General features: G+C 39.5%; 3 protein-coding genes across 3 annotated transcripts; 2 read left to right on the top strand and 1 right to left on the bottom strand.

The window, feature by feature from the left end:
- Nucleotides 1-1,001: 1,001 nt before the first annotated feature.
- On the top strand, nucleotides 1,002-4,713 carry LOC308144197 (vascular cell adhesion protein 1-like; the record flags this gene model as incomplete). Its single annotated transcript, XM_080515255.1, has 6 exons — nucleotides 1,002-1,056; nucleotides 2,273-2,587; nucleotides 2,668-2,925; nucleotides 3,133-3,217; nucleotides 3,545-3,584; nucleotides 4,492-4,713. The coding sequence occupies 6 exons, from the start codon at nucleotides 1,002-1,004 to the stop codon at nucleotides 4,711-4,713; spliced, it is 975 nt and encodes a 324-aa protein (XP_080371381.1).
- A 1,939-nt stretch (nucleotides 4,714-6,652) lies between these two features.
- Nucleotides 6,653-9,500, bottom strand: LOC308144195 (uncharacterized protein; the record flags this gene model as incomplete). The annotated part of the gene is made up of 8 exons (XM_080515251.1): nucleotides 6,653-6,886; nucleotides 7,098-7,152; nucleotides 7,564-7,642; nucleotides 7,802-8,059; nucleotides 8,140-8,454; nucleotides 8,811-8,986; nucleotides 9,228-9,312; nucleotides 9,419-9,500. 8 exons carry the CDS (start codon nucleotides 9,498-9,500, stop codon nucleotides 6,653-6,655), a joined length of 1,284 nt encoding a protein of 427 aa, XP_080371377.1.
- A 5,360-nt stretch (nucleotides 9,501-14,860) lies between these two features.
- LOC308144194 (sialic acid-binding Ig-like lectin 14) lies at nucleotides 14,861-20,729 on the top strand (the record flags this gene model as incomplete). The annotated part of the gene is made up of 9 exons (XM_080515250.1): nucleotides 14,861-14,918; nucleotides 16,085-16,166; nucleotides 16,566-16,919; nucleotides 17,843-18,157; nucleotides 18,238-18,495; nucleotides 18,600-18,659; nucleotides 18,856-18,943; nucleotides 20,279-20,336; nucleotides 20,484-20,729. The coding sequence occupies exons 1-9, from the start codon at nucleotides 14,904-14,906 to the stop codon at nucleotides 20,727-20,729; spliced, it is 1,476 nt and encodes a 491-aa protein (XP_080371376.1). The 5' UTR covers nucleotides 14,861-14,903.
- Between the last annotated feature and the right edge of the window lie 259 nt (nucleotides 20,730-20,988).

The following is a 20,988-nucleotide window of genomic DNA, read 5'->3' as shown; positions in this document are numbered from 1 at the left end:
ATTTTTTGGTGTCACAGGAAGGAAAAGCAGTTGCTATTTCTGGTCACTCATAAGGACTCGTGATGTTCAGTCGCTTTGTGAGTTACAGCAGTCGATGTGTTTTATGGCTTGTCTGATAAAGATATTTTTATTTGTATTATAAAACCACAAGGCTTCATGTGGTCTCTTGGTAAGAAAAAGATTTAACACTTCTTTTTTCATACGTTTCTAAAATGAAACATTTTGAACAACTTACTTTTTTTTTCTAATGACGATTATTCAACTGTATTTGAGTTTTTTTTTACTTTTTAAACCTAATTTGATGCTTTTGTGACAAGATAGAATTGTTTTTTTTTTTTACAGGGCGAGGTTAAAGTGTAAATTTGAAGTAAGGAAGTTGCTTTAATAGAGAAGAATATATTGCAGGAAGTGAAATGTTTTGTTTTTCTCATCTGAAAAACCAGGAGACAAGTTCCTGCTCGTGAAAATGGTGCAAATAGACACTTTACTGATTGTCCTCTATGTTTCTGGTGAGTTTGAATTATTTTCGATTCACATAATCGGACGTTTAACCAGAAACTGAACTGAAAGGTTCACAAAAAAACTATCAATGTTTTCACTCACTGAAAATTCACATTTTCCTTACAATGGGTGTGGAGGGGGGGTTGCTTTGTTTTAACCAGATGATTGGCTTTACAGGAGCTCTGACTGACTGTCCTGGCAGAGCGTCTGTTTCTATTTCTGCGCCGAAGAGAATCACAGCGCTGGCTGGATCGTGTCTGCGAATCCCATGCAGCATCCAATACAAGAACACCCAGAATGCCACGGGCCATATTTACGGACTGTGGATCAAAAATGACTCCAGGTTCGGCCAAAATATAGAAAATTTGATTTTCAACAGTAGCAAGGCAGTGAACACTTATCCGATGGATTTAGTTGGAAATCTGGGCGAGAAGAACTGCACAACTCGGTTTTCTAATCTGACCAGACGTTATACAGACACGTATTTCTTCAGAGTCGAGATGAACTCTTTCAGAGGAACAGCTTCCTGTGATGGTCTTCAAATAATAGTCAAAGGTAAGTATTCTAATGTTTAGCTTGATCGTCAGTAATCTGTTGAATGGCGACAAATGAGTCACATGGGCACTTGATTTGGAAGCTGGACACATAAAATTATTTAATATTTCTATAACTGGTGGACAGGTGATTGACCTCTGGGCCGAGTTATCTGGGATCGGCTTGAGCATCATGGGACCCTGAACGGGATAAAGCAGAGAAGAAGCTGAAAAGATGAATGAATAAATTATATAAGACGTCATAACCTGACATCTCCTGGTTTAAATCCCACTGGTGATTGTATCATGACTGTGGACCCTCAACAACACTGTGAAATATAATAGGTAGACTTTACTTAATCTTTGTGAGGCAACAACTTTCCATAATTTTTATTATTAGTTTATTTTTTAAGTTTTGTGAACTTATCAGGACACGTCATTATAATTTGATTAACTCAACTCAACTCAACTCAACTCAACTTTATTTATAAAGCGCTTTAAGAAGCCGTAGCTGAGACAAAGTGCTGTACATTGAAATAAAAATATTAAAACAATAAAAAAGTTAAAGCAATAAAAACAATCAGATGGTAAAACAATAAACAAAACATAAAAAGTTAAAGCAATAAATAAAAAAAACAAACAAACAAAAATGAAGGCACTAAAACCAGGGCAGAGTCTCACGCTGAGGTAAAAGCCAAAGAATAAAAATGGGTTTTAAGACGAGTTGGAAATGGACAGTGAGGGGGCTTGTCTTGATTATTCTAAGAAAGCATCGCTCAAGCATCATGAGCTCACACATATTGAAAGTAATGCCTTGTGGTAACTTATTTTTTTTGTAATTCATGTTTACTACTCGCTTTTAAGTAAACATTACTTGCGTTAACTAAGCAACAACAACTTGATTAATCTAAATAAGAACTACTAGAACTACTATAAGACTATCAAGTAGTGCTATTTATTGCAGACAACAATACAATTGTTACGCGTTTGAAAACCTAATTTCAAACAGAGAAATTTTAAGGCGACTTTTGCAGGTTCTGGTTCACATTGACATTGTTATACACATTGATAAATCCCACTTTTGACACACAGATTGAAATACAGACTCTCCATACCCATTGACAAGTTTTGGTACAATAACTCCCCCATTTCTCATGTTCTACAATTTTACCCACCCAGTGTCTCTTAACCTTACCCGTCCAAACCCTGTGTGAACTGTGTTTCATCTGAAACTGCAGATTCTCCTCCGAGGCCCACATTAGACGTCTCAGGTCACCTGGCTGAGCTGAAGGAGAAGGAGTCTGTCACTATAACCTGCTCAGCTCCCACTCCCTGTCCACTCTCCCCTCCTGGACTCACCTGGAGCCTCCAACCAGACACTCACAGCCAAACAGAGGAAAACACAGAGGGAACCTTCACCACTAAGATCCAGCAGAACGTCACTCTGTCACACCGACATGATGGATTCAACCTCAGCTGCTCTGCTGTGTATCCTGTTGGTGGAGGAGAACGTGTGAAAAGAGCCGTGGCAGAGTTAACTCTCACTGTTTCTTGTCAGTGGCCCTGTCAGCACATCACACTTCACATGTTTGTGATGGATTAAGTCAACATGAGACGTGTTTCTCTCCCTCAGATGCTCCTAAAGACACGTCAGCCTCCGTCAGTCCATCAGGTTTGGTTTCAGCAGGGAGCTGGGTGAACCTGCGCTGCTCCAGCAGAGCCAGACCTGCTGTCAGCTACACCTGGTTCAAGACCACAGGCCATGGAGGCGTCAACGTGTCGGAAGGAGGCTTTTATAGGTTTAGTGTGACCGAAGGAGGAGTTTATTACTGTGTGGCTGCAAATGTTCTGGGAAAACAGACCTCGGAACAGATTCGAATCACTGTTGAGGGTAAATGCAAAACCAAACAAAACCTGCTCTCTCATGTCGTGTTGATCTCGGGACTTGATGTACACCCATTAAAATCAATTTATTCTGCACAATAAATGTGTTTTTAAAAAAAATGTCATGTAAAAATTCAATCTTCCAACACCATGGATTGACCGTCATGATTTATATTAAGTTGACAGTCACTCAATGTGTTTGTGTGATATGTAGGGACGGAGCAGGCCTTGTCATGGGGGCCCATTGTTGGAGGAATCCTGGGGATCGTCACATTCATCTGTGTTGTGTTCTTCCTCTGGTAAGAATCTTCTCCAAGTTATTCCACCCTCGAAATATTGTAATTCCTATAATATATTTTGTTTGTCATTACATGGGACTGGCTTGTGTGTCATATTGCTCATCAAGATGTTCTAGTCAGTGGACTTTAAGTGAATACCTCTGGAAACATTTTATTTTAATCAGATTCTCAAACCAAATGCATTTGTGGAATTCTTCAGGTATTTATTTACTGCATATGACAAAAAAAAAAAAGTTGTTTATCAGCCAAACCTCTCCTGATATTCAGAATGATGATGATGATGATGACTTGGATCTCAGTTTCCATTGAGCCTGTTGTTTCCTGCAGGTGGTTGAAAGCGTCTCGTTCGACTTCCCATGAGACACGGGTGAGAAAACTGCTTCTTTTGAGTCCATTCCTGCTTTAAGTGAAAGAAGCGAAGCTATCAGAGGGCGGATTTTTACTTGTTGTCCCCAAGATCATTTTGTATAAACCAAATGCATTTGTGGACTTTAAAACAATTTTTTGAAAATGCAATATTGTTCCAACACACATTTTTCTCTGAACTTTTCACTTCAAACCCCAGTCAACAGACTCCGACCACAGACAAAAATTACTCACTGAACATCCGTATGTATTCATGAACGAAACAGGTCATCATCATATCACTGATGTGGAGCGACTGGTAAAAAGAGCTTTACAGCCCTGGTGACTGCATTACTGCAGCTGCATGAATTTTCAGGCTATGTTCAAAAAGTATTTTTGATTATTGAAAAAGTTGAGATTGTAATTTAAAGACACTGAGATTAAGATTTTTCACGTGTGTGTGTGTGTGTGTGTATTGTAAAAACATGCAATGCTTTCAATATAAAACAGGTTGATAAAGAATGTGAAAAAGAAGCTGTTACATTTATTTAATGTGTGTAAATGAAACAGTTCTACATATTTGTATGTATGTGTGTGTACATTTAAAGCTTTTAAAACGGTTCATCATGTTGGCTTGATAATGATTAAAAAAATAGAGACTTATTTTCTATTAAACATTTTTGTTAAGGATTTAATAATGTGAATGCATCTTCAAGCCATCGTTCAAGTTTTTTTTACACAGTAAATATTTGTTCTTCTGATGATAGTATCAAATGTTTTTTTCACCATATCATAGCAAACTGTTGAAACATGTCAAATCTGAGTTAAAGCACATTATTTATTACTGTCAGCATTAATAGCCTCACTTATCAAAGGATGAATTTCACCGTTTGCTTTCACCTCCTCATCACGTTTCACGTCTGTCTCAGCCTTCCCACAGTTCAGTTCTCCGAGAGTCCGTCGGAACGGCCAACAGAGAAGAAATCCATTATGGAGAGATCGACTTTTCCAAGCTGAGGCCGGAGCCCTCGTCCAGTTCGCAGCAGCTGCACGTCATTTCTTCGCCGATAAAAACGTGCCACGATGGAAGGAGATCAGAACAGACTGGTGAAGGTCCCGAGACTCTTTACGCTCAAGTAGTGAAATATTAAACGAGATATTGTTGCACAGAAATATATCCATCTCAGGCAATATTTAGATATTAGCTAATATAGAGTTTCAAGTTTGAGTGATGAAGTTCGTCTTGTATACGGTGTTTACTGTGCACTGGGTTGAGACCGAGGCCAAAATGTAGTGAAAACAGTCTGTATATAAAGACTTTTATTTAAAAGACCGGGCATGCAGCTGTTTGTTAAAGAAGTTGTTGTGTTTCCTCATGTAAACAATAAAAAAACAATGTGTAAGTGCTGATGTGTGGATATGTTTTCTTCATGTCTCTCTATATTAGATAGTAGTCAGGTGTATTATTCCTTAAACATGTTTATTTCCTCATGCAGGCATCAAGTAATTAAATAGAATGTGAAATCAAGGGTTTTATGAGCCGTGGTTTCGTTTTATGACACCATTTATGTTTCTGTTTTTCTGTGGTTTATTGTGTGTGCGTGTATACGTATAAATTTTTTTTGTACAATACTGTATATTTTCAGAAACCGTCAAAAAGAACGTATAAGAAAGCCTCGGTGACGGAGAACCTGCAAACCACATGGAAAGGCCACAAGTCCGTCTGCTCAGAGGTGGAGGGAAAGTTTATTTATTTACATACAATCCAAAAACAGACTGCTGCCTCCGCGACCCGGCCCCGGATAAAGCGGTAGCCAATGGATGGATGGATGGACAATCCAAAAACAGTAGACATCATCAAAGTATATGGCATATTTAACATATTTAAGAAAAAAAATTAAACTAATAAAAAAGCGTAATGTCACAAACTGGACATGGCAACGGGGTTGCAGCAGATTTTCCTCGACCCAAAAACTTGAATAGGAAGACGTCAAAGCTTTCTTACACGCAAATAATCAAATCAACAGATGGTTGAACCAGACACGGCGTTACTGAGCGACATACATGAAGCCTGGAGTTCCTCTTTATTTAAATGGTATGAGAGATACTGTGTCACTTTGATAAACATGTTTTATCATTGCAAAGAAGAAAAAAACTTCTGACATTCAGTACTTCAGCACACGGAGAGGTTACAAGTTACAAAAAGATTAAAAGGTAAAAGGTTGTTTTTTTTTAACTTTGTGAGAAGATTTTGGTTCTGCGATATGGAGAAAAGTAAGAAAGCAGAACTATATTTTAAACTATACTGATAGGGTGGAGATAGGTGTTGAATATTTTAATAATATAATGGGGAATGAGGAAATGAAAAATTTAATATTCTTAATATTAACAAAACCTGTTTTTTTTTAGAACCGAGAAGCAACAAGTGAAACAAACGTAATGTATTGTTGACAAGGCATAAAGGATGAATTAGTCTGAGACCAGACCATTTTAAGATGAAAACATTAGAATTACTAATACTTTTAAAATGCATGACAACAATACTTTAACACTTTCACACCCATCCTAAATAATTCTGAAACACAGGAAGTTATTTTATGGAGCTGCCAGTGTTTTCGCAGACACACATTGGATTTACCAGGTCTGGATTGTAACGCAGATCTCGGCTACATTCAAAATGCGGCCTGTTGACTAGACTGGACTGGACTGGACTGGACTGGACTGGACTGGACTGGACTGGACTGGACTGGACTGGACTGGGAGGCCTCTCTTCCTCCACTACACAAGTCAGGGGTCCCATGAGGGGATCCCGTCATGTTGTCGTTGCTATGAACCAACGTCAGGGGCCCTTTGCAGCTTTGAGGATCAGGAGAATAACGGCTCACCTCCCTCGCTCATCTCAGAAAGAAATGCCAACGTTGCCATGGCAACGGTTTATATTAGCGACATGCCAAGTCTCGTAATGTGAAGAGTAGAAAGTGCAGATATTTGCAGTAATTGCTCAAATAAATTACTGCAATCTCCTCAAGCACAGAAGTAACGTATTTGTATTTCGTTACTTCGCTCCTCTATAAATCCCACAGGATATTCTCATTTCACTTTCACTTCAGCGTAAAGGGCATTGAGGTCGTCAGCGGCGTGCATGGAGCCGTTTGCCGGCCGAGAGGCTTTGACCTCTGCGTACACCGTGTCCTCCTGCTTCCCGCTCTGCTCTGACTCGGAGGACGGTTCAGGTTTGCGCCTAGAGAAGTCGATCTCTCCATAGTGGATGTCTTCCCCTTCGTCCTCGACTCGTCCTGCACGCCCTTCACCACCTGACGCACTCTGCAAAAACACAACAACCTCTTATTCAGTAGATTTCTTTTCATTATTATTACTATTATTATTATTATTATTTCATATATTTCAATACAATTGAAAGACATTGCTAAATAGACTTGGATGAGTTAAAGCAGATGCTTTGTAGTGAGTTGCTTAAGGCCACGGTGAATTTATTTAAAGACGTTTTGGCATATTTGTTGTTATATTTTCTCACCTGACCCACTTGCCCAGTTGAATTAGTGTTCTTTGTTCTCCAACATATGAAGATGCTATAAAACAAGTCATAACAATATTCAAGATTACAACCCGACTCCCAGAAAAAGTTACATAAACACTAATTACACATGAGAAACCTTTATATTTTGTCTGAAAATGAAGGTTTGTGTTTATATTCAGAATCTCTTCATGCAAGCTCTGTTTACATTATAGTCATAATTTTTGTACAATTGTTTTCATCCCACATTTTCAAGAAGCTTAATCACCCCGGTTCTTTAAATGGCTCCGTTTTTCAAAACGTCTCACTCATAACCGATCATCAGCTCATCATGCAAGTGCAACTTTTTGAACAGGATCTATTCCTCCCATACTGAAAGTGGATTAGTCTGTCTTAGAGTTAATCTTGAATGTTAGGCTGGCTGTTCACCAAAGTAAGATGGACCGCTTTGATAAAAGATACTCACCAGACACAGATAACCAGGCAGATGAGCACACTGACGCCAATAAGCAGCCCGACAACGATGTTCTGATGCGGAGAAAGATCTTGAAGAAACAGTAAAATCTGGTGTCAATATCAGTCAAGTAGGTAAAATTTGTTCTGACGTAAATATTAGGAAAGATTCACAAGAACATCTCAATACAGAGGATACTTTTATCTGGATAATATAGCAGGTAATACTCCGAGCAAGTGGCTTTCATTACCCTCAACAGTGATTCGAATCTGTTCTGAGGTCTGGTTTCCCAGAACATTTGCAGCCACACAGTAATAAACTCCTCCTTCGGTCACATTAAACCTGTAAAAGCCTCCTTCCGACACGTTGACGCCTCCATGGTCTGTGGTCTTGAACCAGGTGTAGCTGACAGCAGGTCTGGCTCTGCTGGAGCAGCTCAGGTTCACCCAGCTCCCTGCTGACACCAAACCTGATGGACTGACGGAGGCTGACGTGTCTTTAGGAGCATCTGAGGGAGAGAAACACGTCTCATGTTGACTTAATCCATCACAAACATGTGAAGTGTGATGTGCTGACAGGACCACTGACAAGAAACAGTGAGAGTTAACTCTGCCACGGCTCTTTTCACACGTTCTCCTCCACCAACAGGATACACAGCAGAGCAGCTGAGGTTGAATCCATCATGTCGGTCTGACAGAGTGACGTTCTGCTGGATCTTAGTGGTGAAGGTTCCCTCTGTGTTTTCCTCTGTTTGGCTGTGAGCGTCTGGTTGGAGGCTCCAGGTGAGTCGAGGAGGGGAGAGTGGACAGGGAGTGGGAGCTGAGCAGGTTATAGTGACAGACTCCTTCTCCTTCAGCTCAGCCAGGTGACCTGAGACGTCTAATGTGGGCCTCGGAGGAGAATCTGCACCAAACACACATTTTACACCAACAGAACCGATGAGACTCAGAGTTGATATCAAGTTAGTCGCTGTTCAAACCACCAAGCGACTACAAATCTCCACCACTTGCTGTAATTCAGAGTCATTTAAAAGCACTTTGGAACTTTGTAACCCGGCAACACTGTAATTACTCTAATAACTTATTTTCTTGTTAATTGTTCTTCAATTCTAATCGTTAAATACATTTGAACCTGTTGTAAAAACACAAACTTTAATCAACTACATCTACCTTTACTTGTTTATTCATCTCAGGACCCTGAGTTATCTTTATTCAACATGGAATCTCTTTTAAAGTCTAAAAGAGTCGAAACATTCTTACCTGTAACGTTGATCTCAAGAGGACTACAAGCAGCTGTGGCTTTAAAGGGCAAGTTGATGATCCTGAAGTAGTATGTGTGTGTGTAATCAGTGGTTAAATTAAAAAACTCAGTGGTGCAGTTTTTCTCATACAGGTTTCCTGTAATATTCATCGGATACTTGTTATTCGCCTTATCACTTTCATAAAGCACATATTCAGGGTTAAACCTGAAAGGATGATCTCTGAGCCAGATTGCAGAAGTTTGTCTTGTGCTGTCAAACAGTGGCGCGTCAGTAAAGATACATGGGATGATTAAACAAGATCCACTCAGTGCCTCCATCTTCTGTGGTGTAATAATTCTTATAGCTGATGGGTATTCACAATCATCCAAAGCACCTGTAGAATGAAAACGTACTTCAGCCACAATGTGATGTTCACTTTTCACTGAGGTGCAACAAGCAGATGACGAGCTCCCGTTCACTTGCCCCCCTGTGAAAACAATTACTGACCAAAGCCACGTGCACTGAAGGAAACATCCACAAATAATGACAGGGTCAGCGTTACAGACACTCGAGGCCTCATGTTGTGAACACGTTTCTAAACTGGAGCTGCTGGAGACTGGAGCTCACCAGAGAGAAAGAGGAGGCTCAGAAACATGGCCACGGTCTTCATGTTCACACACTGAGCCTGCAGGATGCTCCGCAACACCATCTGCAAACACACAACGTGTCATCTCCTCCTCACGGTCACTTCGGTCACACGTTTCATCGACGAGACAATAAGTGATCACGTCAGCACATCTGACTTTGGATAAAGTCTATATTGACAACAATATATCACACGACACAGAGTTTTTAAATTGTGAAGCTGATCTCCACTCGGAGACGCCGGAGAAGGAAATGTACTGTATGATCTTTAATTTAAAAAATTTTTTTAAGATTGTCAGTAAAACTATTAGTACAAACAAGCACAGCAAAGGACATATTGTGAGTTAAACGGAAACATATAAAAATATTAAAATCTCAAACTAATTTATCTCATTAATGAAATACATTTTGAAAAATCTGCAGAAAGGGTGGATCATTTTCCTCCACAAACTAAACATCAAATTGAAGTGCTTCAATAAACTAACAAATAAATGGGTTCTCGCTTCTGAACATGTGACTGGACCGATGCAAGCATTTTCTTCATATCTCACAGAATCATATCTATCTCATATCTTTTAGTTTGCCAGTTGCTTTAAGTCTATTTCAAACTATTAGGTGGTTCACTGACACTTCAGGTTTCACATTGCTCTTCTTCAGACGGAGCTTCCAGCTGTTTTAAAGGCAGAAGGGAAGACGCCCGTCTGAAGACACCGACTCACGTTGTTTAAAAGCTCAACCTCACAGGATTCACCAAAACTTTTTCAGACACCAGACAATAATAGAGGGCTGGATTTACTTGGGAGAGGAAATAAACCTCTAAATCATTAAACATGATACTATTTACTTGGTTTGCGCAGATCATGAAACAGTAAGATTACAGAAGCAAAGTCTATGACCCCAAAAAAAACCTTTGCACTGATCATACAAAATGTTAAAGCAGCTTTCTCACTTCTTTCTTGTAATATTCACCAAATCAACAACCAAACATGAAAAATAATTGAGGTTCACATTTAATAAAAGTTCAATATTTTACAACGTTCTGTCTTAACATGTCTCGAAGTGGCGTGGACAAATACAGCGTCTTACCGGACACGCTCGCAGCAGTCTTGTGTTTTACACACCAACCCAAAACTTCTCTTTTCTCATGCGTTGCTTCTTCCCTTTTTCTTCTTTTGAAACCAGACGTCTCATCACGGAGCGCTTTCGTCCAAGACCAACTGATTTTTATATGCGTCCAGAAAGTTCCAACTAAATGCGACACAACCTGTCATTTTTGACAAGCAGTTGTATCTTTCAAATTCATCACGAATGTTTAACAGAACAGGATGCACGTATCTTTTCATCGCACACATTCATGTCCCAACTCACACCCTCACACTGACGACACAACAGAACAAGTTTGTTCATAGAACAAATTCAATAGATTAACAGAAATTTGTTCTTTAAAGAATGAAGTTTGCTCCGTTTGTAGTTTCGATCAGATATTCTATAAGAGAAATATATTAGAAAATGAGCCCTCAAAGTGTTAATCAGAGTGCAAATAGCTGAATTGTATTTTCACGCTTTTCTTTGAGCGGGCTGTTCGTCAAAGACAGATGTAATTTACTTCAATGTTTCCACAAGGCTGGAGGTACTTCCTCTTCTTCTTGTACTTCCTTTCCATTTCAAAGGGAAATGATTTGCCACGCTACAATTATTTAGCAGCCGCAATTTATATTTTGGACCAAAAGGTTTCACACGTTTGATTATCTTCAACAATAAAACCAAATGTTTCCAACACGTTTGACTTTGATGTCGTCCGCAACTTCATCTGCAGTCTGGATGTAACACATCATTTAAATGTATTTAAAAATGTAAAGAAACCAAAATTGTCTCCTCTCATGCATTGAAATTCACTCCGAACTCAAATTTTAGTTGTAAAATTCGGTTAAACTCCAGATTTAATGTGCTTTTGAATATTGGTTGTCTCATCTGCAGGCTCGTGGCCAGGCCCGCCCCTCCCTACACGCAGAACACGCGCTGTGCATAGGGCCCCGCGATCCATGGGGGGCACCCTTTTGCGCAAGTGAATTGAATTTCCCTCTGGATCAATAAAGTATCATCATTCCCTGCAAATGCGCAAAGGATGCGCGTGCATTTTGCCGAGAGGCGCGCGTAGAGCACCGCCACCAAGTCAGCCCGAGGCAGGAGAGAGAGAGAAAAAAAAAGAGACGCAATGATTGAAAGTGCGAAGCGTCACCATCTGACCAATCAGCGGTCCGGCAGGCAGTTGTTTCCAGGTAGAGAGTAGAGAGCGAGAGCGAGAGATGGCTTCCAAACGTCAATACGATTTGGGAGCTAGCAAAAGAAAGAAAAAGTCCAAACAAGAAGAGGCTCGTGCTTCACTTGAAGGTGGGATGTTGTTGAAATGAAAAAGAAAAAACTTTGTGGCATAAACTGTTTATGCCACAAAGTTTTTTCAGACGTGTGCATCTGTAAAGTTATTGTTCCACTGTTCATCTGTAAAGTTCTTGTTCCACTGTTGATAGAGGCTGTTCATTTGATTCGTTAGTAATTGTAATTTATTATTATTATTATTATTATTATTATTATTATTGTTATTATTATTATGTTATTGGAAGGGGGGCCCCAAAATAAAATCCTGCTTAGGGCCCCCACTTGGCTGTTTAAGGATTTTACTTTGAAATGAAAAACAGTAGAAAGTCTCTGACAACTGACCAGTCTGGAATGTCTATTGTCCTCTGTGATTTTTACTTTTTAATAAAACAGATTTTTTGCTATGTATTTCAACAAAATGTACATGTCTCATACAACAATTTCTCGGCCTTTTATTTCAAATGCTCATGATAAAAATATCCTTTCTTCTGCATTTATCTCATTTAAATTGCACGCTCTACTGCGCATTTCAAACTGTCAGAAAATGCTTTGCAATAAGAGCCACTTCCCCTTCCTACCATCACCCACAGTGAGCGCTGGTAAATCATACACCGTGAACATGATCCAGTTGTTCTGTAAATACATGATTATTCTGCTTTGCATATCTTAGTGGAGTTCCGCATGTCTCGAAAAAAGACACAAACACACACACACACACACACTTCCACAGAATTCAGGATGTCCTGACAACCCAGTGGTTAACCCTTTACTGGACAGCCACAAAGAAAGTTTGAATCGTCTGTACTTTTTGAAGGGTATTTCAACGGTCACCTTTTCGACACGAGACAAAGGTTGAAAATAACACCATTATGTGTCATTCATTTAAAAAAATTAAAGAATCAGTTTGAAAACTGACCAAAATGACATTTCTTCAGTTTGTTGGTTTTTTTAATCTGTAAACAAGTGTTGGAATGGATATACTTCACTCTCCTAGCCATGTCATTGTGTTATTACTCCTTAATCAGTAATACTGTCCCACAATGCAACGTGTCAAGGGTTACTAAACATGCTCCTAATTTCTGTTCTGTCGCTTGTTTAAGCGGTGAAAGCATGAATCGGGGGTTCTTTTGCATTCTACCTGGAAGTCAGAGGTGTCAGTTCAGACACATCAGTCTTCCTGTGAGTAAACGAGAAGTTCAGAAGCGACGCCAGAAGATAACAGAAGATAACAGAAGTATCCTGTACAAATGTTTCAACTCCAACTCAACCTGTTTCATCCAGTCACCCAGCTGATGTGTCACCATGGTGATCAACTCACCATCATTCATTCGGGAGTCATGGGAGGAATTATGGTGCAAATGGCATCACTTGCCTGAGATAGCGTTTAAAATGACATTTACAAGGGAGGGACTGAGAAAGTACAGATTTGATCCTCCATGAATGTTTTACCGCTTTTACTTTCAATAGAAGGGTTGAATCCTGTGTGCTGCCGTTCTGAAGGACTCGCTCAACAACCTGTTCATGATCCAACCCAATACTCACGAAATAACGCTAAATGTTTATTGTTTATTAGAATTTAGAACTCTTCTAACTTTCTTTAAGCCCGACTGAGAAAACTGCTTTCCACTGAACAGCTTTTTGTTGGTACACAGGAAATTACAGCTTAGTTACGCCACTGACTTGGTGGTTTTTTTTTTTTTTTTGGTAGTTTTTCTCATATTAGAATAAGCGCTCTGTTATATTTCAGTGCAAACAAACTGCACCAGTTTCCTCTTGAGAGCAAGACGTTTCTACACCTTGTCATCCAGACGATTGTTCCCACAGAGCAGAAAAACACCAACAACTGGAGTCACCATCAATCTTGAAACAAGGGAAGTCAATGTTTTGTTTTTTTGGTGTTTTTTTTTCAAATTACAACATTCAAAAGAGGGAAGTCAGTCATGGTTGTTTGCAATTTGATCCAAACGTCTGGTCATGAAACGCTACTGACAGTTTTATCTATTGAGGGTTTTTTTTACATTTCACTGTACAGTATGACATGCCGCTAAAGGGCTTAATATTCCCAGAAGTTAATTTACAGTTTGTTCATATTGAAAAGAGATGCATCTGATTTAGTCCATGTATTTTTAATAATTTAATTATTATGATTATGACCTCTATTGGGAAGAAAATTTAAAAACCTCAGCTGATAATTTTTCATTTTAAACATTTAATAGATAAAGTTACGAAGACGAACATTTTGTTAGTGTTATAATAATAATAATGGCTAATATCTGTTGTGACATATGAACAGATTAGTATTGGATGAATATATAATTATACATGTATATGTGAAGAATTTTTGTGTGTAATCTTTGATGCATATGGATTTCAAAGTTCAATATTACTTTCTTAGTAACTGTGGGTGATGTGTTTTGCAGGAAATACTGTAATTGCATTTGGCACACTATAACAAAATACACATGGAATCTGAGGGGCAGGTACTTGATCAAGAGATAATAAAAAAAAAAAAAAAAAAATAGGCAAACAAGTGCACAGTGTTCAGCCTTTCACCAATAATCCAGGAAGCATGAATGAAAAGATACGGGAACAAGCTTCTTATTCAGATGAGTGACGGCGACAGGAACAAAGCTGCTTTTCTAACTTCAGGTTTGTACAAAAAAAACCTTTTGTTATTAACCAAGCTGAAATCGGTTTAATGTCACAGCAAATATGGATTTCCTGTACTCACGTCGATGGAAGTCTTCAGTGCTTCTCTCCTAAGGTCCAGACTGTCAACTCGTCTGCTGGGAACTCTATTTCTGCATGAGGCTCTGATTTATCATAAAAGAGGGATCTGCAGTGAGTAAATGTTGCAGGAAAGAATAACATGAGTCATGTAACAAGAAGTCGTCAGAGTGTCCCAGCAGTGAAATTGTGTATTCAAATGTCGTGGTGACATCAAACCAGCGACATGAACCGTGAAATGAGAAGTAGTCATGGTTTTGAGCACCGCTGGAATCAGGGAAGCGATTGATCTTATACTAAACCTTGAAATATATAAATGAAACCATTTGTTTTCTCTTCCAACAACCCTGCTACCTGTTCTCTGATGAGAACAAACCTGGTGAGACTTTTTGTGACTTTTACTCTTTGACTCTTCAACACAGAAACTTGTGTTATTGTTTTCCTTCTTCAGCGGCACTAACAAGAGGAGGCTGTAATGCGACGTTATCATAAGACATTTGATCATGTTGTGGCTGTTTTTAGCAGGGATACCTAGAATGTCCCTAATTTTAGCTATATTCTAAATGAATTTACTTTAAACATCAAATGTCACAGTTTAGAGCTGCAGTTTCTTGAAATATATGTTTTGTTTGTTGGGATATTAATGTGTTTCGGCATGTCGTTGCTGAGAGTTTCTTGATATTTTACTGTTGATTTAAAGTAACTGCTGAGATGAATGTTTGATCTTTAGTAGTTTATTATTAATTCAACCTCAGTCCCTATAGTACTGATAAGCCAATGTTAATAACTATTGAATAGGAGGTAATAAACTGTGACCAAAGTAAAAATCAAATAAATAATACATTTCAACCTTTATATCCTGTGAAGTTGTTGAAATGCTTGCAAATTTAAATGTTTAATTCAAGAATACTAAGTTGGTCTAATTAAGTACAACTTTATGTAATATATTGTGTTAATATTAACAAGATGACTGTCACATTCTAACATTTCTATTATTAGAATTGGACTTCTAAAATGCTATTCTAAACTCAACTGAGCACCGTTGTTGTTCCACATTTAAAGCTCAGTTTTCAAAATAATGTTTTTTCCTCTGATGAATTCAAATGAAAAGCTTTAATCACCTGCTCTCCCTCTGAGGATGAGATGATTTACTGACGACAGACAAAACACATCACAGCAGCTTCTTCCTCTCCCAGCGTACAAATATGATCATGGATTCTTTAACAACTAAATATGGTTACTCGCCAATAAACGGTTAGAACTGACATGTTTTACTGTTTGGCCATTTGCATCACTAAAACCTGGAGAACAGCTGTATAAAAAAAGAAGCCATCAATGTTTTTGACAAAAAAAAAACAAACGTCCTCTTCTCTTGTCCAATTTTAGAGAAATGTGACATGGTGGTTGTAAATAGTGTCTATACCCGATGTCCTTATTTCTTTGTTTTTAAATGATTGTTGTCCTAGATGAGGACCTGAGTGTCCCTTAACGTGCACTGTCCTCTCCAAATGAACTCGCAAAGAAAGAAACGATGTGTGTGTGCAGATGGTGGTGCTGAGCGTCATGGCGGCTCTGGGCGTGAACACGATGACCGTCAACATGTTTCTGAGTGTCTTCTTCCTCCCCGGTGAGCTCGTCCGTTCATGACGCCTCCTGTTCTCGCTCCACAAACTGTGTGACCTCAGAGTGTCTCTGTGAAGGGTGGACACCAGCAGGACGAGTAGGACAATGTATTTCACTTCTCTCCTTTTAAATATGGATACGACACACGTTGATATTGCAATTCTGAGGTATCATGAAGATTCTGTGCAGCTCCAGTAGTCAGAACTCTCGCCTCACAGTGGGTGGTCCACACTTTGAGAAAAGGTGGTGAGGAGCATGCATGTCCCCCTGTGAGTAGGGGTCAGAGCTGAGGTTGATATTTGCTCGTTGCACACCAGTGAAAAGTGCACATGATGCAACAAACTGACTGAAGTCAAAGAGGTGATTCTCCATTTCACATCATGTTCATCTCTTCATTTCACAGGTGTTTTGGATGCTTGTCAGTCAGAGCTGTCTGTTACAATGCCGCGGGAGTTGAAGGCACTGAGTGGATCTTGTCTGCTCATCCCCTGTAACTTCACTAATTCATCACGACAAGTGTTTGATGGCAAAAGAGCAACGTTTGGAATTTGGAGACGAGAACAACGAACGGTTTTCAACAGCAAAAACAGCAAGAACGATTATCCAATGAATATCATAGGAAACCTGAGAGAGAAGAACTGCACAACACTGTTTTCTGATTTAATCACAAGCTACACAGACACATACTTCTTCAGGATCAAAAACGATCCTTACAAAGCAACAGCAGATTGTGATCCTCTTCACATCGTCGTCGAAGGTGAGAACATTTTGCTTTGCAGTCGAAAACGTTGTCATTTTGAACAAAACCTCCAATAAGCTACAGATTGATTCATAATAAATCTTCTCATGTGATCCAGATGATGATGTAGCAAATGTACTTTCTTGGAGAAGAGCTATTCAATCCAAAAGAGTTGAACAGCATAAACACATCCTTGACTTCTGTATTATTTTGTCAAACATTACTGTGAACCTGTCCTTCCCTGTTCACATGTTTTAAAGTTTTCTACCTCTGTGTGAACGGGGAAACACAAACTTCTCTGAAACGCTGAAACCTAGTGAATCGTTCTGCTCATGAACGAGAAGCTCAGCAACACCATTGAAGGACTCCAGGTGTCGTTTGTGCTTCTCAGCCTTGAATTTAACGGCCTGTTTGGACTAAACAGCCGGGCGGCAACATGCCACATTTTACATTTTAAAGACGCAACATGAACAGTTTCTGTCATTATAGCAAAACTTGAATCAATATTGTTAACATTTATAAACTTCATTTTCTTATTTTCTGGTGAAATTGGTCAAAAACGCCTAATTTGGCGATAGAGGTTGCAGACCTCTGGTCTCACGCTACCTTTCCTCGCTCCTGGAAGCAAACATGAATGAACCTTGTATGACAGAGAAACAATTAGGAGGTGTTTTTTACTATTCTATACGTGTACAATTATTTGTCACATTGTAAAGAAATCATGATGAAAAGGGAACAATTGAAGTTAATTTCAGAACTGAATGTAACATGAATGTTGAAAAGATTATTTTCATTGGGTCAGAATCATTTCAAAAGAGAAATTTCAATATAAACATATTCACAACTGTAATCCCCAATCCATAATCCATAAAATAGGTCATTTCAAAGTGTTGGTTCTGATTTTTGTTGGCATAAGACATGCGTTTTATTTGAAACTGCAGATTCTCCTCCGAGGCCCACATTAGACGTCTCAGGTCACCTGGCTGAGCTGAAGGAGAAGGAGTCTGTCACTATAACCTGCTCAGCTCCCACTCCCTGTCCACTCTCCCCTCCTGGACTCACCTGGAGCCTCCAACAAGACGCTCACAGCCAAACAGAGGAAAACACAGAGCGAACCTTCACCACTAAGATCCAGCAGAACGTCACTCTGTCAGACCGACATGATGGATTCAACCTCAGCTGCTCTGCTGTGTATCCTGTTGGTGGAGGAGAACGTGTGAAAAGAGCCGTGGCAGAGTTAATTCTCACTGTTTCTTGTCAGTGGTCCTGTCAGCACGTCACACTTCACATGTTTGTGATGGATAAAGTCAACATGAGACGTGTTTCTCTCCCTCAGATGCTCCTAAAAACACGTCAGCCTCCGTCAGTCCATCAGGTTTGGTGTCAGCAGGGAGCTGGGTGAACCTGAGCTGCTCCAGCAGAGCCAGACCTGCTGTCAGCTACACCTGGTTCAAGACCACAGACCATGGAGGCGTCAACGTGTCGGAAGGAGGCTTTTACAGCTTTAATGTGACCGAAGGAGGAGTTTATTACTGTGTGGCTGCAAATGATCTGGGAGAACAGACCTCAGAACAGATTCGAATCACTATTGAGGGTAATGAAAGCCACTTGCTCGGAGTATTACCTGCTGCATTATCCAGATAAAAGTATCCTCTGTATTGAGATGTTCTTGTGAATCTTTCCTAATATTTACGTCAGAACAAATTGTACCTACTTCACCGACCACAGAACAGATTCGAACCACTGTTCCAACGACAGGTAATGAAATCCACTTGCTATTTTACAAAACGCTCTTAAATGAATATCATCTGCTACATTCCCTTTACAATGAGATGTTAAGAATCAATTCTGACATTGAACAAACACATCAAACTGGACTGGCTTCATTGACTTGAATTGTTAGAAATTAGGGCTTTACTTTAAGTCCCATTTTTCTTTCTTTTTTTTTTTTGAGGATCCTCTGACGGCTCTCTGGACTGTACGGCTCTTCTGGGAGTAAATATTGGGTTGATTGTGCTCATCTGCCTGCTCATCTGTGTCTTGTAAGTATTTTTCTTGCATCGGTTCATCCTCGTTTAGAGAATATTGAACCTGAAGACCTTCGGAAGATGTCATTGGTGTTGGAAAACATTATAAACTAACAACCTCAGTCCTTCTGTAAGGTAATGGTAGCTGGTCACTTCAAAAAACTCAATCAGGAAATCATCGCTTACTCATGCATTAAATATTCCTCACTACTTTTCACAATTTTGCTTACGGCGGGCAAAATAAGTGGCACTGGAGCTGCATTTTGCACCCAAATATGTATTAATTTACCTTAGTACAATGGTTCTCACCCTTTTAATAAATGGCCCCAACAGTGAAAGTACTGTATCAATCAAAATATAACACAAGGTTGTTGTTTTTTTCCCCACAGAATAGGTCTTATAAAATGAGGTCGTTTTATATTCTGGGTCTTCGTCTTTTCTTTTAAATATCAATCTGATACAGTTTGTATTCCATAAAGAAGCAACATCGAGATAGTTCTAAGCCGGGGCTCAAATTAGATTAAATTAATCGGCTCCACAGGAGCAATGATGCAAATTTTAATCGGGATGTTGATCCATCCAGCGGAGATTTATAACAACTGTCAAGATGATACAAATTACAGTCACTGGATGAGTTCTGATGTGATTTAGGGATTACATAGAAAACAATTGCTGCATTATTTGGGTGTCAGTTCGCAAAGTATTAGCTCCCGGCAAACATTCACAACATACAGTTTACTAGACGGTATATACATTTGTCTTTTTGCTGCTCCAGCTCAAACTACATCAAACTGTATGTTGCTCCTGAAGACATTCTAACGATTAAAAGCAACATCTAACATGGTGATTTCTGTTTAGGAAACCAGTAAACTACGTTTTTGTATCCAAGTCTGACCTTTGTTGTTAGTTTTGCAACACTGGACATAACTCGGAACACAATCACCTACTTTCAGTTCAAGAAGGACTCTTTGTCTCAATAGAATAACAGTGATTGAGGAAGTGAATCAAAAAGAGGTGGTTCAGATTATGGTTCAAACCCCAACATCAGTCTGTAGGACGTGGAGGAGCAGAGGCACTTGCCACATATTTGAAGAGTAGAAACTGTTTATTTGAGGAACAATATGAGGGGGGGAAGAATAAAAGCAAATGAAAATAAAAGCGAAAGCAACATTTTGGATCAGGGAAATTTCAAAGTGTGATGAAGAAGAAGTGATAAAGAGAGAAAACTGAAACATAAGCCTCATAAAGAGAACAAATGTCTCATAGGAATCATCTGATAATCCCATTTTTGTTCTTTTTTTTTTTTTTAAGAGTCAATCCAGTTTTGTTATATATTTATTTACTTCACAGCACTTTCATGCTGTGGAGGCGAACAAAGGAACAAGATTCACCTATACCGTTGACTGAGGTAAGAAAATATCCAAGTTCCCAATGGAAAACATGCAGATCTGTGCAGATATGTACCTGTGAGACACAACAAACACGTCAAAACCTACTCTAACATTTGGATTGCGATAACATTTGCATTTTCTCATAGCTTTTTGTGTTTTTGCAGAGTGCGTCAGGCCAGGGGCCGGGTGGTGAAGGGCGTGCAGGACGAGTCGAGGACGAGGGGGAAAACATCCACTATGGAGAAATCGACTTCTCCAGGCGCAAACCTGAACCGTCCTCCGAGTCAGAGCAGAGCAGGAAGCAGGAGGACACGGTGTACGCAGAGGTCAAAGCCTCTCGGCCGGCAAACGGCTCCATGCACGCCGCTGACGACCTCAACGCCCTTTACGCTGAAGTGAAAGTAAAATGAGAATATCCTGTGGGATTTATAAAGGGGCAAAGTATTGAGATACAAATACATTACTTCTGTACTTGAGGAGATTGCAGTACTCCATTGTAACTGTTACGGTTTTTCATGTTATACTCAATATATTCAGCATATCAGCAATCGGTAAGTTTTTATCTACTTGTGGGAGGGTCAAAGTGAGTTTCCAGTACCAGGGGGAGTGGTTATTTCCCCGAAGGATGTCGTGAAGGGAACATGTGACAATCGCCTGTATGAGCACACA

The sequence above is a fragment of the Blennius ocellaris genome (genome assembly GCF_963422515.1).
Source record: "Blennius ocellaris genome assembly, chromosome: 19".
In the NCBI taxonomy this organism is placed as follows: domain Eukaryota; kingdom Metazoa; phylum Chordata; class Actinopteri; order Blenniiformes; family Blenniidae; genus Blennius; species Blennius ocellaris.
This window is presented reverse-complemented; position numbering and strand designations above follow the sequence as displayed.